The sequence below is a fragment of the Peromyscus maniculatus genome, chromosome 12 (genome assembly GCF_049852395.1).
Source record: "Peromyscus maniculatus bairdii isolate BWxNUB_F1_BW_parent chromosome 12, HU_Pman_BW_mat_3.1, whole genome shotgun sequence".
NCBI classification, from domain to species: Eukaryota; Metazoa; Chordata; class Mammalia; order Rodentia; family Cricetidae; genus Peromyscus; species Peromyscus maniculatus.
This window is the reverse complement of record NC_134863.1, coordinates 36,920,032-36,933,443: the sequence shown is the minus strand read 5'-3', so window position 1 is coordinate 36,933,443 and position 13,412 is coordinate 36,920,032. Positions and strand designations below refer to the sequence as shown.

Here is a 13,412-nt window from a genome sequence, read left to right as displayed (position 1 = left end):
CACTTCTCTGTTTTAAAATTTGACGTTTTATTAGAGTGTCATTTCCCCTGGCCGCAAAGAATGTGTGTACCATCTCATTTTTATGGTTGAGAACCTTGTGAGGGTCTCATCTGTGGAGCAGCTGGTCATGACGAGACTGGACACAATAGTAAGCACCACTGTGTACATTCTGGAGACAGAAGTGATGCCCTATCCAGACATGTTCTTCTTGATGGGAAAGGCAGAGCAGAGGACAGACCTCCCAAATCCTTGTATCTGCTCTATGAATGTTCTTTTCCACCTCTGCCACTGTTCTGAGGCAAAAAATCAGGGACTGAAGAATACTCTCTTAGGGAAGACTCAACACAAGAAACAGTTCATAGAAAGTCTACTTCCTAAGCCAAGCATAGTGGGATACACGCCTACAATCCTAGCACTTGGAAGGTGCCAACAGGAAGATCAGGAGTTCAAGGGCATCCTAAACTACATAGCAAGTTCAAGGCTAACATGGGATTCATGAGACCTTGTCTCAACAATAAAAATAGGGAAAGTCTTCTATATGTATAAAAAAATATGCAAAAATTCTCCCAAATACTCAGTTGACATCAACAAACCTATGAGAATAACAGAAATTACGTGTGGTTTCATCAAAAGGACTGCAGACATCAGAACAAAGTATGACACATATGTATGAAAATGCTTACATGCCAATTTGAAAAAAAATAATTTGAAAAAAAAATTTAAAGAAACACAAAAATATTTTTAAAAGAACTGCAAAATTTTGGATAATAATTACTTTGATGTAATTCTAAGTAGTTTAACTACAGCTGGAAACAGTTGCTAATATGCCGTGCTTTCCTAGACCACCGTCAACCGTACTTAAGTGAACAGCCCAAGTTATTGTACCTAGTAAAGAAGTAGGATGCACTGAAATCTATGAAGCCCTTACCATAGATGAGAAGCACCCTTTCCAGCCGGGCAAACTTTAGCAGGATCCACTCAGGAAAGGATTTCCAAATGTACTTGAGATTCTACAACACAGTCTCCCTTGGGTTCACAGTTGTGGCTGATACTGTTTTTGTACAAGAGAATGAATGCTATTGGTTACCCTGCTGTTTGCTATTCCCATGTCAAAGCCATGTTCATTATGGATTTTGATGAAAACAAAATGCTCGAAAGATTTAAAGGAATATTAACTCACGTATTGAACAAACACGATGAGGCCTCAACACAGACCATTTCAATCAAACTCAGCATAATTTTGCTTGGACATTCCCCAGGAGACTGAAGAATGGAAGGTGGGATAGCTAAGAATGGGGTATTTAAATGATGAGATCGAGTGAGCTTTCAGAAAACGGCTGGTTTAATGAATGATGAGTGATTGAAGGTGGCCAATCCTATCTTACAGAGAAATCTATACACAAACACGCTTCAGGAAGACTACTCTCTCTGGGAGCAATCAATATAAAAACCATTTATAGGGGCTGGAGAAAGGACTCAGTTGTTAAGTGTTTATCATGCAAGTATGAGCACCTCTGTTCAAACTCATAGATCCCATGTAAATACTAGTGGGTGTGGCAGCCTGCCTGTAGTTCCAGCTCAGGGAGGAAGAGACAATTGTCCCCCACCCCAACAAGCTGGCTATCTAGATCAGCCACATTGAGTGACTGTGCCTCAGTGAATAAGATGAAAGAGTCACTTAGGATGACTTCCAAATTAATCCCAAATCTCTGTATGTATGCATGCTCATTGAAACATGCATCCACATGAACATGTACCCCCACCCCCCCACCCCACCCCCACACAACAAATACATACAGAAATGAGCAAAGGAAAAAGAGACTCATCTCTTTATCTTTCTGAAAGACTTTTGTAACATATCTTTGGTATCGAAATTCCTCCTTTATCCAATTTAAGTTTTTTAAGACATGTCAAATCAAATGGAAGCTTCTCTTTCTTCACCTCTCTCAGTACCACTAACTTTTTTCAGTTTTTCGAGACAGGGTTTCTCTGTCCAGTTTTGGAGCCTATCCTGGACCACTAACTTCTTAACACATGTAAAACAAAAGTTCTTAAACCAAAAAGAAAACAAGCCAGATGTGGCGGCACGTGCCCATATTAACAGCACTTGAGAGAGAGTAACAGAGAGGTAATGGGATCACCACAAAGGTGAGGCCAGCCTGCTTCATCCAGAGAGGTCCGGAGCCACATAATGAGAACAAAGAAAATAAACTGTGTAAAAATAACTCTCTCCTTTGCCAAGGAGGGTTTTCTATTGTAATTTTATTATATAATGTTTTATTCTAAGAAATATTACAGTTGTATAAAAAAAATTTTATTGAATCATCGATTTGCATAATTTTAAGAATTGCTATTTATATAACTTGTGTGGATTGTGTTGATGCTCCTTGAGTTGTATTTTAACTTAAAAAAATCAGCACTGGCAAGAAATAAACACTCTCCCACATTTAGGACAAAACGTATCAGTGTTCACTGGTTAATAATTATTATAGAATTTTCTTTATTGGTTCACTAATAATAAAAATGCAGTGAAAAGCATTTTTGCTTTAAACACAGATTTCTTTGTTCAATTTATTTTTACCTTAGCATAAATTATTATATTCCATCCTTTCTTGCAAACTCTGCATACTCTGAAAGGATACTAAAAGATGCCAGGCTGTGAAACTAAAATGTTAAAGGCAACACAACATTGAGCAAAACAAAAAAAAAAAAAGTTTATCCAGAAAAATCTGCTGCCTTCTTTATTGTGCCCAAATCCTGACCTGTTCACAACTGATTATTGATTAGTCATTGCTCTTTGTCAATAGAATCACTATCTAACAATGGCTATAACAAAAAAAAAATGAGCTTTAAGCAAATGATCAGTCCATCATCCATAGATCTTGACCTTCTGTCTAGAACAAAAGCATTATTCGAGGTCACAGGGCAAGGTTGGAGAGTTTCACTGACAGTAGATGCAGCTTCTGTATGCTCCCTTCTTCAACTGCAGCTGCTGTTGACATGCAGAGGAGATGGCAAGAAAGCAGGGGCTAAATGTTTTTGCTTCATCCATTCATCTTGGCACACTCTAAAGCCCTTAACTTGGAAACATTACAGTGTTTTAAATGGACAGGTATAGAATGTTTCTATTGATGGCAAGTGTACAACTTTGTAGTCATCTTCCTTTACATTCTACTTGATGCTTGTGTTCAGAGTCAGGTGTGTGCCATGCAATGGGTCATTCTTTCCAGAGATAGAACAATAAAGAAGACTGAGTTGACAGATCTATTTCAAAAATCATATTTGCCAACATCCACTCAAGGAAAAAGTTTGCCTCCAGGCCTGTGGCCATGGAAGGCTGTTAGTTCACTGTTGATGCAGTTCAGAGTCCACAGTTGACTGGAAATGCCAGGGAACCAAAAACATAAATGCCTTTCTTCCTTCTCAAATGTTCCAGCAAGGTCTTCAAAGTCCTACTGATATGTTTACTTGGTCAAAGGCCACCATAACACATGAGGGCTTTCATTCTCTTCCCATCTTTCTGTGTCTCTGTGGGATGGACATAAAAGGATTGAGAGCCTCTCTCCTTGTTACAGGAGATTTTTTCCATTCTTTCTTCCTGTTTCCAAGTGACTAAGTCAATCCACTCTCATACTTACAGCAGAATAAGACCACATATTTTATAAAGAAAATGCATGTCTTTTCTCATAGCTCTAGAGGCTGGAAGATGAAGATACAGGCATGTGATGAAGACTTTATTGCTAGGTCCTCACATGGTACAAGGTTGAAAGGCTGGAGTGAATGCCACAAGAAGCCTCTTTCATGGGGTCTTGAGACCATTCATGAGGGGAGAAGCTCATGTAGTGTACTGACCTCTTAAAGACTCGCCTCTAAATGCTCTCATATTGTCAACATCTTTTAGAGGAGGCAACTTTAAACCTCAGCAGAGACTGTCATCAAAACTTCCCCAATTAGAGATATCAAAACCATAGGCATCCCCTCAACTCTCACTGTATTTTGGATAATCAAATGTCCACTGCTAGGTTGCTGAATAAGATTATTTTTAAGTATTCATTACTGTACCTTTCCCCAGTTGTTAGATTCACTTAACGGTGAAGAAAAAAAAATATGACTGTGCATATCTTCTTCCATTATCAGTTTCATTGATACCCAGTGAAATGCACACTCCAGCCCCCTCAGAGGCAAGCTTGGCTCCTCATGGTAAGTACCTGGGGAAGACAGAGTGACACAGAAGACAATGGTATGCTTAAGTGTGGGTCCAGACAGAAAACAAGAACGATGAAATACCAGTCGCAGGCAGGTGTTTTAAAGAGCATCCTCATGATGAAAAGGGCAATAAGTGGTATAAAAATCCTTCATTCACTCAGACAAGACAGAGACAGGGCCTTAGGTTTTGTTTTTTGTTTGTTGGTTTATAGTTTGCCTCAAATGAAATGTACATGATGACATTTTGACCAGTTATACCCATGGAAAATGCCTCTCCATTTTTAATTTTCCACTGGACATGGAATGATGGGTCAACATGGATTTGTTTATTTGTTGCAAAAGAATCTGTGACAATCTTCTACTATATCAGAGCATGGAGAATCAGTATTGTGGTTAGCTGAATCTTAACTAGCCTGTGAGATTATGGCTGGGACCATATCTTTCTGTGACCTCGCCTGTAGAATTTTGCAAAGCTACTTATTTTTTTTTTCAGGGAGTTCTTCAGCCATCCTTGTTTTGTTATTCAGAAGTGTGAAGACTCTGTTCCTTAAACCAACAGGAAATTCCACTCATTTGGTAGCCATTAGACAGATCCCAGGACTCCAGCCTTGCTGTACCTAGGTCTTTAGAATTAAATTTAATGTAGAAAAATCTCCTTATCCCAGTCAGACTTAGCATAGCTGTGCTGAGCCCATTCACGGTGAAATTGTCCCAGTAATACTAGTCATTCAGTTATGAGTTTATGTCACTTGATCATACTGAGATGGCCATCAAGATGAACTCGGGTGTTGCCTTTACCTCTCTAGATATCATCACTAGCACAACCAAAGAATTTCCAGATGCCCCTACAAGTGCAAATGGGATGACTAAAAATGACCACAGCCATATCACCAGTGAGTTGATTGTCTTTTATTTCTTACTTTCTTTACTCAGCAATTATTTTCAGCACCTTTCCAGACACTCTGGCACATGGCAGGTATACAGTGACACTGGTGTCCTAAAGACACTGGAGATGCAAAATAATCACACGATGGAACTGGCTTGTGACAAGAGTTCTGAGAAAGTGTTCTCAGAATGTAAAAGAAAGATCTGATTTTAACTAGAGACTAGGAAATGCTCTAAGGTGCTTATTGAGTTTTCCTGCCTGGTCCACAGTCAGGACAAATCTTTGTCACCCGCCAGTCCCACAGCCGCTCAGACCCAACCAAGTAAACACAGAGACTTATATTGCTTACAAACTGTATGGCCGTGGCAGGCTTCTTGCTAACTGTTCTTATATCTTAAATTAACCCATTTCTATAAATCTATACCTAGCCACATGGCTGGAGGCTTACTGGCGTCTTTACAAGTTGCTTCTCCTCGAGGTGGCTGCAGTGTCTTTCCCCTCAGCTTATAGTTCAAATTAAGATCTGAAAGAATAAAATGAAATAAGAATTAGTCAATTGAAAAGTGGAAGAAACATTGCAGGCTTATGAAAACATTATTTGAGTCAAGAAAGATTGTTGTAATAAAGAGTATTCCTGTAGCTCAACTAATAAAAATTATGTCAGTGCGAGATGCAGTCCCTCATTCTACATCTTGAAAGAGCAAGTGATTCAGTGCAGTTTGAACCTGCACAGAGATCATGGTGATTAAGTCATGGGAATAGTAAATAATTTCACCATTGAGGAGCATGCTCTGTTGACTAGCAGGCCACATAACCTTTCATATTGGTGGCCATACAATTGCACATCACTATAGCATCACCCCACACGTATCATGAGGAAAAAACTGATGACAAAGTCCTAACCAATAGCTTCAAGATACAGGCTTCCTAGCTCCAAGAGAGGCATGATTGGAAAGGTTGAATCTCCACTACAAAATCTGTGTTCAAAGGATGATTCATCTGCCTTAGCGCAAAACTTGCTTTGAACCTTTTCTTTTTTCATTTTCTAAAATGTTGGTTGTAAAATGCTGGCTCTTATATGCTTTCCAGATGTAGCCTAGTAAATTTTGACTTGATGAATAGAACTCTGCTCAGACCTATGCTTGTTATCTGTATGAACTCTCTAGCCATTGGTAGAGACAATGTACCATGTGATAATGAATAGAACAACATGAGCTTCAAAGACATGTTCAGTGTTTCCTATGACAGGTTGAGATGGCAGGGTCATCAGGGAAATTAAAAATGTGCATTATATGAAAAGGATAAGCCTTTAGATTTAATCATAATGATATTCATGGCAATTATCATGAAGCTGTAGTCAAAACTATGTAAATATACAAAGTATTTACAGTACTAATTTTTTCAGTGATAAAATAAAAAATAAAATAAAAAAAAACATCAAGGCTTCATGCACACTAGGTAATTACTCTAGCACTGACCTGTAGTCCCAACCTCGTGAAAGTAATATTTTAAGTCAAGCCTTTAATTCCCAATCCCTTTGAAACTTTACTGTATAAAAATCAATAATAAAAACTAGGAAATAAAAGAAACATAAACCTTATCACCACCCACAAGCAATTTATCACCAATTTAAAACAGTCAAGAAAAAAATCAACCTAGATAATATTTTGCTCAAATTATCTGTGTAAACTAATATCAAACATGGCTATAGTATGAGTGTAGGTGCACTCAGTGGCCCAGAAGAGGCCATCAGATCTCTTAGAGAGCTACTGTTTTGAGGTTGTGAGTTACCTGACAGGTGCTGGGAACTGAACCTGGGTCCTCTGCAAGAGCAGCAAGTGCTCTTAACACTGAACTGTCTTTCCAGCCCCATGATCTGCAATTCTCATTACTTTTTTTGAGAATGCTTCAATGGAGGCCTAAAACTATATCAAAAGGTGGATTTGAGTCCAAGAATCTTGTACTTTTTTTCAGAAAAATTATTAATTTCTTAAGGTATGGTAGAGTGTTTGCCTAAGCATGTGCAGGGATCTGGATTTGATTCACTGGCACTGAATGAATGAAAAAAAAAAAAAATATATATATATATATATATATATATATATATATATATATATATATATGTTCGAGAACGTAGCCTAGCTATTAGAAAACTTAACTAGTATGCCATAAACCCTGGTTTAATCTTCAAAGCCTCAAAGTTAGACATGGAAGCATAAATCTACAGTCTTCCACTCAGGAGGTAGAGGCAGGAGGATCAGGAGTTCAAGGTTATTCTCAGATACATAATGACTTCCAGGCAACCTAGAATACATGAAGCCCTGTCTCAAAAACACAAACTGTATGACTAAGAAATTTTCTTCAAGTATTGTTAGAAGAAAAAAAGCTTGAAATAATTTGACCAACATTAATAAACAGATTAAATTAACTATAATACTGAAGAATTAACCAGGCATGGGACAGAATGAGATGTATCTCTATACATTGCTATGAAAATCACTCTAAGTGTGTTCTCAGAGGCCTGGAACAGACTAGTATCCAAGTATGCACTCATTTATAATATATGGAATATGTATTTATAATATAGGGAATATATATTTATAGTATATATTTATGGCATGCATGCATATACATATATGTTCTTGTAGTCATAGAAAATTGCTGATAGGATACTTAATTATTAAGTTGTCATCACCTTTAAAAAGGAATGTATGGTCATAGTCAGTGGACACCTCATAATTTTGGGGGAAAATATGTCTCTTCCACATGAGAAGTTAAGGTTTTGTGACATCGAGGATTACACATGGCACCTCATGCATGCTGAGCAAGTACTGTACCACTGGGCTACACTGAGCTATACAAATCCCTTTATTTTTCCCAAGGCCAACATTTGATACTAACGTTCATCCCTTTTGCCCTTTTCAGGTATCAGCATTAATAAGCCCAGAGAGGGGATGTCCTGGCCTGTGGTTATAGCGGCTTTGCTGTCCTTCTGCACTGTATTGTTAGGGCTTGGAGTAAGGAAATGGTGTCAGTACCAGAAAGAAATGTGAGTATATCAAGATATGTATGACATCTACATTTTCTATCATAAAATATTTATTTGATACAAAGACTACATGGCATTCATTCCTCTCATAATTTAATGAGCAAGCCAGCTTCTAAAAGCTCGGAGAAAACATACAGTTTTCCCAAGATCATTCAGTGAAGGCTCAACACACAGATCCCGACTTGGTCTCTCTCTCTGCACTGGCTTGACTGGGTGGAACAGCAGATTCTGCGCACAGGTCAGTAGGCATGAAACAAGAATCAAGCCTCACCTTGCCAAATCGCTAAAACTGATTGTCTTCTTTGAATCTTCATTATTTTTTCATTTTCATGCATTTTTGACCTGACTGGAATCAGCTGGGCCCAGATGCTCAAGTGTGAAATTGAGTAAGAAAAGTAATTTTTAATAACTTTCCAGCTGCTCTCCATAGAGTGGGCTTCCCCCACCCGTTCCGTTTTATCACAAGAGCAGGGAAAGAGTCACTTTATATTCCTAACTTCTCAACGCAGCAATTTGAAGTGGGTGCCAGGGTAAACTTCCCTTTTCTGATTCAGTTATTGGGGATGAGCCTGGACTAGGCTGTGATTCCAGGAGAGCCCACAATACACAGTGCTGATCTCCATGTGTTTGCTATCTAATATAACAATCATCACTGCACAGCATCCTCTTCCCGGAGTACCCCTGAAGACCATAATAGGTATGCCCAACAGGCATCCTACCTACCACATGCATCTCAGAAAAGCTATGAATTTCATGCTAATTAAAAACACAATCAATATTCTGTTTTTTATCCAAAGATTGTATCTTGGTATACAACCTTAAGAAATTCATAATTTTTCTGAAAAAAAAAATACAAGGTTCTTAGACTTAAATCCACATTTTGATATATTTTTAAATATTCACAAACAAGGTAATAAGGATTACAGATTACGAGGCTGGAAAGATGGCTCAATGCTTAAGAACACTTGCTGTTCTTGCAGAGGACCCAGGTTCGGTTCCCAGCACCAGTGTCTCGTAGCTCACAGCCTCGTGTAACGGTTGTTCTGGTTGCCTCTTCTGGTCTTTGGGGGACCTGCACTCAAAGCTGACATGCACGTAAACAGAAATAAACCTTTTGAAATTAGGAGTGTTTATATTAATATAAATAGAAGTACAAAAGGAGTGAGTTTTTCAATTATTCTCTGCTTAAATATCTGTTATACGAAGATAAAAGCATACAAAATATTCTCTTTCTCTCCCCCTCCCCCTTTGCCCTCCCCATTCTCTTCACTCATTCTCTCTCTAAATTGAGATACTATTGACTGCCAGAGCGTAGACACAAAAATTCTCACAGATATATCTCCATTTCCTGCTATCAAAATATCTTGGGCATTGGCACAACCAAACTCCTAATGAACCTGGGTGTTTGGTGTGTGCATAAGACAGAGATACATTGTGCTAAAATGAAATAGAGCTTTGCCCAAAGACAACTTCAAGCATGCATTATCCTGCCAACCAACCCAGGAGGAGTACAGGAACAGCTTGCTTCCCACTTGTACCAAAGCCTCACCTTGTACATGAGAGTGTGCAAAGAGGCTGAGGGTAGAGTTAGCGAAGTTGCTATTTGAAAAGGTCCTTGAATTTTATGTTTCTGCCTCTGGAGGGATGTTCTACCCATGTAAGAGGAAAGCTCCTTCCATTAGGAGGCAGTTGCCATGGAGATTATGGGATCTCGTTACAAGACTTCAATTGCTGGTCTGCTTCTTTTAAGCAAGTGCCTTAAAACCTCTATGCCTCAACTCTATCTGTCAAACAGTGATTATAATAATTCTTAGGTACAAAATAAATGCCAGAATCAAAATCACTGCAAACTAAAAAATACATTAACAATATATATGTGTGTGTGTGTGTGTGTGTGTGTGTGTGTGTGTGTGCACGAGCACACATGTAAAACCAGTATTGATTAATGGTAATATGATTTACAGAGTTAAGCTGACAAAAATTCTAAGAAGATAGAGTTATCTCTTCTTCATCAAAATATCTCTAATTGCAAAGGGGCGGGGAAATGATCGGGATCAAGATACGTGATGTAAAAGACACATAGAATGAATTTTTTTTAATGTCACCTCATATTCTCAGCACTGAAAGAGAACTGTTTTCTTCCCAGCATGGAAAGACCCCCACCTTTCAAGCCACCACCTCCTCCCATCAAGTACAGGTGCATTCAAGAACCCACTGGACATGATCTGCCTTGTCATGAGATGGAGGCACTCTGAGCTTCGGAGCTTTGCCACACAGCAGAGCATTCCTGGAGTCCTGTTGAGAGGTAGATACCGTCCTCTATTAATATCATCACCAACCAGCCAAGCCTCTGCTGCAGCGCAAATGATTGCTGGAAATAAATGAGTTGTTTTCCCAATGCCTTGCCTTCCTTCTCCTGCGCACACTCAGGATGTAAATAAGAGAGCAGTGGTTCTCAACCTGTAGGTCATGAGCCCTTTGGCAAACTTCTATCTCCAAAAAATGTTGGCATTACAATTCATAACAGTAGCAAAATGACAGTTATGAAGTAACAATGAAAATAATTTTGTGGTTGGGGGGTGGTCACCACGTGAGGAACTGTTTTAAGGGGTCCAAGCATTAGGAAGGTTGAGAGCCACTGTGCTAGAGGATAAAGCTATGTTTACACTCAGTGCAAGTTCTAGAGACTCCCTTGCTTATGTAAGAAGCCCACATCAGGCTGCTGTCATTTTTTTAAAGTGCTCTCTTTCCATTTCTTACCTGAATATTCTGGAAGAGGAGAGTGATTTCTGGCATACACTCTGTATTGGTTAAATTTTTTGCTAGTGTTCGAATACCTGACAGTAAGCAATTTCACACACAAAAAAGGGGAGGCTTATGCCAGCTCATGGTTTAAGGAATACAGACCATCCTTGAGGGGAAGGCAAGGTGGCATGTAGCAGCTGCTTGTAACATGATACTGACTGGAAACAGCCAACCTGTAGCCCCTCTGCCCCTCTCCTCTTACCTCACATCTGCCAGCCAGATCCCATGTTCAAAAGGTTCCATGACCTTTGGACATGGTCAACAGCTGAGGACCAATTGTATAAACATGAGCCTGTGGGAAACATTTTACAGTCGCACCATAAACATGCCCATACAAAATCTTCTGGATGTTTTCCATCATGCTAAACTAGGTGCCAAAATTGTGATCCTCTCTGACTTCTGTCACGATCCCTGAGGAAATCCTAAGACAAAAATGTCCAGATTCTCACAGCAATTCCAAATGTTCACAAAAGGTCTTCATCCTGAAATTCTGTCACTCATTTTCACTGAAGGCAAATACATCACCCTGTACAAGACCCACATTTCCAATCCTCCCTAACCCGTTCTCTTCATCATGTTTAGCCCAAGCTCCTGCCATGTGCACCAGAATGGAGAAAGATTAAGGAGTTAAGTAGCCAACAAACCAGCTGCCTTCTAGATATGAATGAAATTCACTGGTTCCTAGGGTGGTTTTATTCTCAGTTCTGACTTGTACGTGTGCCCACGTGCACACATGCATGCACACATCATACTGCTGAGAGATGCTTACATAAGAACACAGAAAGTACAACTGGCAACTTCCCTGTTCATCCAACCCACCTGCTTTTCTAGTCATAAAACAGATAGAGTGGATTAAAAGTAAAAAAATTGACCCTGCTCCTACCAACCTTTTCTGAAACACCTCAAGCAGAATTTACAAACGAAGAAGAAAACAGTCTCCTTAGTCAGACATACACTGTGTTCAGCAACACTTTGCAACTGAATACATTGCAGATCTCCCTTGTCGCCTCAAACTCTCCCACACTCCTTGCCCCAGGAAGGAAGAACAGATGTTGTTTACAAACACAATCATGGCAAATACTGAGTGGACTTTAGTCCCCAGAGGAACCATTTTGTTCATTGGCGATGTGCTTATCCCTAACCGCACATGAAAACAATTTCAGAGTTTGTATTTTCTAATACTAATCACACACCCAATCCATTAAATCTTCCTCTCTCTGCATCAGCTCTCTGTGTCAATTCACATGATCAAAGGTAAGAACTACCAAACCAGAGCAAGTCCCTGCTCACAGATCCGAATCTCAGTCGGATACTTGGCTCTGATGGTGGCCCTGTCCCATCCAGGCATGATCAGCTTGTGACCCATGAGCTGTATTCAATCCATGAAAGCTATGAAGGTGACCCAACAAACTCTCTTGTAGATCACAGTGTCATGTCACAATGTCAAGAGGTTGGACAGCTCTGCATCCCTCCGACACTGACTTCAACTGGCTTGTCTAAACCAGTATTGAAGTGAAGCACTCGGGCTGGAAACCACGAGTGCTGTGAGTGCATTCACTGTCATCCTGTTGCATCATCCAGAGAGTTATCAGCTGGCCTAACCCTGGTCGAGCCAATAAGATACTGCAGAAAGGGCTAGGGTGTGACTTCTAAGGCTAGATCATCTAATGCTTTATAGCCCCAACCCTGATCTCTCTATAATCATTGTCTCTGGAGGAAACCCAGCATCATGCCATGATGACATACAAATAACCCTACTGATATCCACCCGCCACAGAGCTAGGACTTCTGTTAGCAGGATCCATCAAGTCACCGGCCCTGCAAGCAAGCCACCCTGGTTCCGGATTCCCTAGAAATGGCTTCAGATGACCACAACTTCAGCTGGTTCTGTGGCTCATGAGAGGCACCGCATCCACCTATGCTTTTTCTAACGTATTCTAAGAGGAATAAATGCTTGTTTAATATCATCAGATTTTGGTATAACTTGCCACATAGTAGTAGATAACTAATACAGCTCAACAAAAGGAAAAATAAAATAATGTTTGCCTCCTTTAGCTATTTTCAATTCCTCATTGGTTCTCAAGTAACAACACTTGCCTCATGTACATAGCTATTGTTCCATGAGATAATTGTGTTTATTTAAACAACTTAATCATAAGTAATGTGTTTACATTTTATTGTGGATTTAGATTGTTTCTTTATTTGGAGACATGAATACAAGCAGAGGTATCAAGATTTTTTTAAAAAAAGTGGCAGATTTGGAGACAAATATCTTCAGTAAAGGGAGAGATGATTTTACAGTACAACATACGTCTATGTAATTTTTAAGTTCCATGACAGGTGTGCTGGTGTGTAGCTCTCCTTTGAAGTGCTTTATTTGGTCTTATTTTGTCCTGCTCCGGTCAGCATTTGCAAATTCATCTGCCATTTGACTAGAAAAAGCAGTGATTTATCTGCTTGCTCAAT

The 13,412-nt window shown here is 39.4% G+C and overlaps 1 protein-coding gene across 2 annotated transcripts in view; it reads left to right on the top strand.

The window, feature by feature from the left end:
• Positions 1–10,539, top strand: part of Cd96 (CD96 molecule) — a 77,910-nt gene extending 67,371 nt beyond the window's left edge. For both annotated transcript variants that reach the window (XM_006975808.4, XM_076548920.1), the window contains 4 exons: positions 4,138–4,200; positions 5,013–5,099; positions 8,018–8,141; positions 10,288–10,539. In XM_006975808.4, coding sequence (XP_006975870.1) covers positions 4,138–4,200; positions 5,013–5,099; positions 8,018–8,141; positions 10,288–10,396 — 383 coding nt within the window. In that variant the 3' untranslated portion in view covers positions 10,397–10,539. The remainder of the gene's footprint in view (positions 1–4,137; positions 4,201–5,012; positions 5,100–8,017; positions 8,142–10,287) is intronic.
• Positions 10,540–13,412: the final 2,873 nt, after the last annotated feature.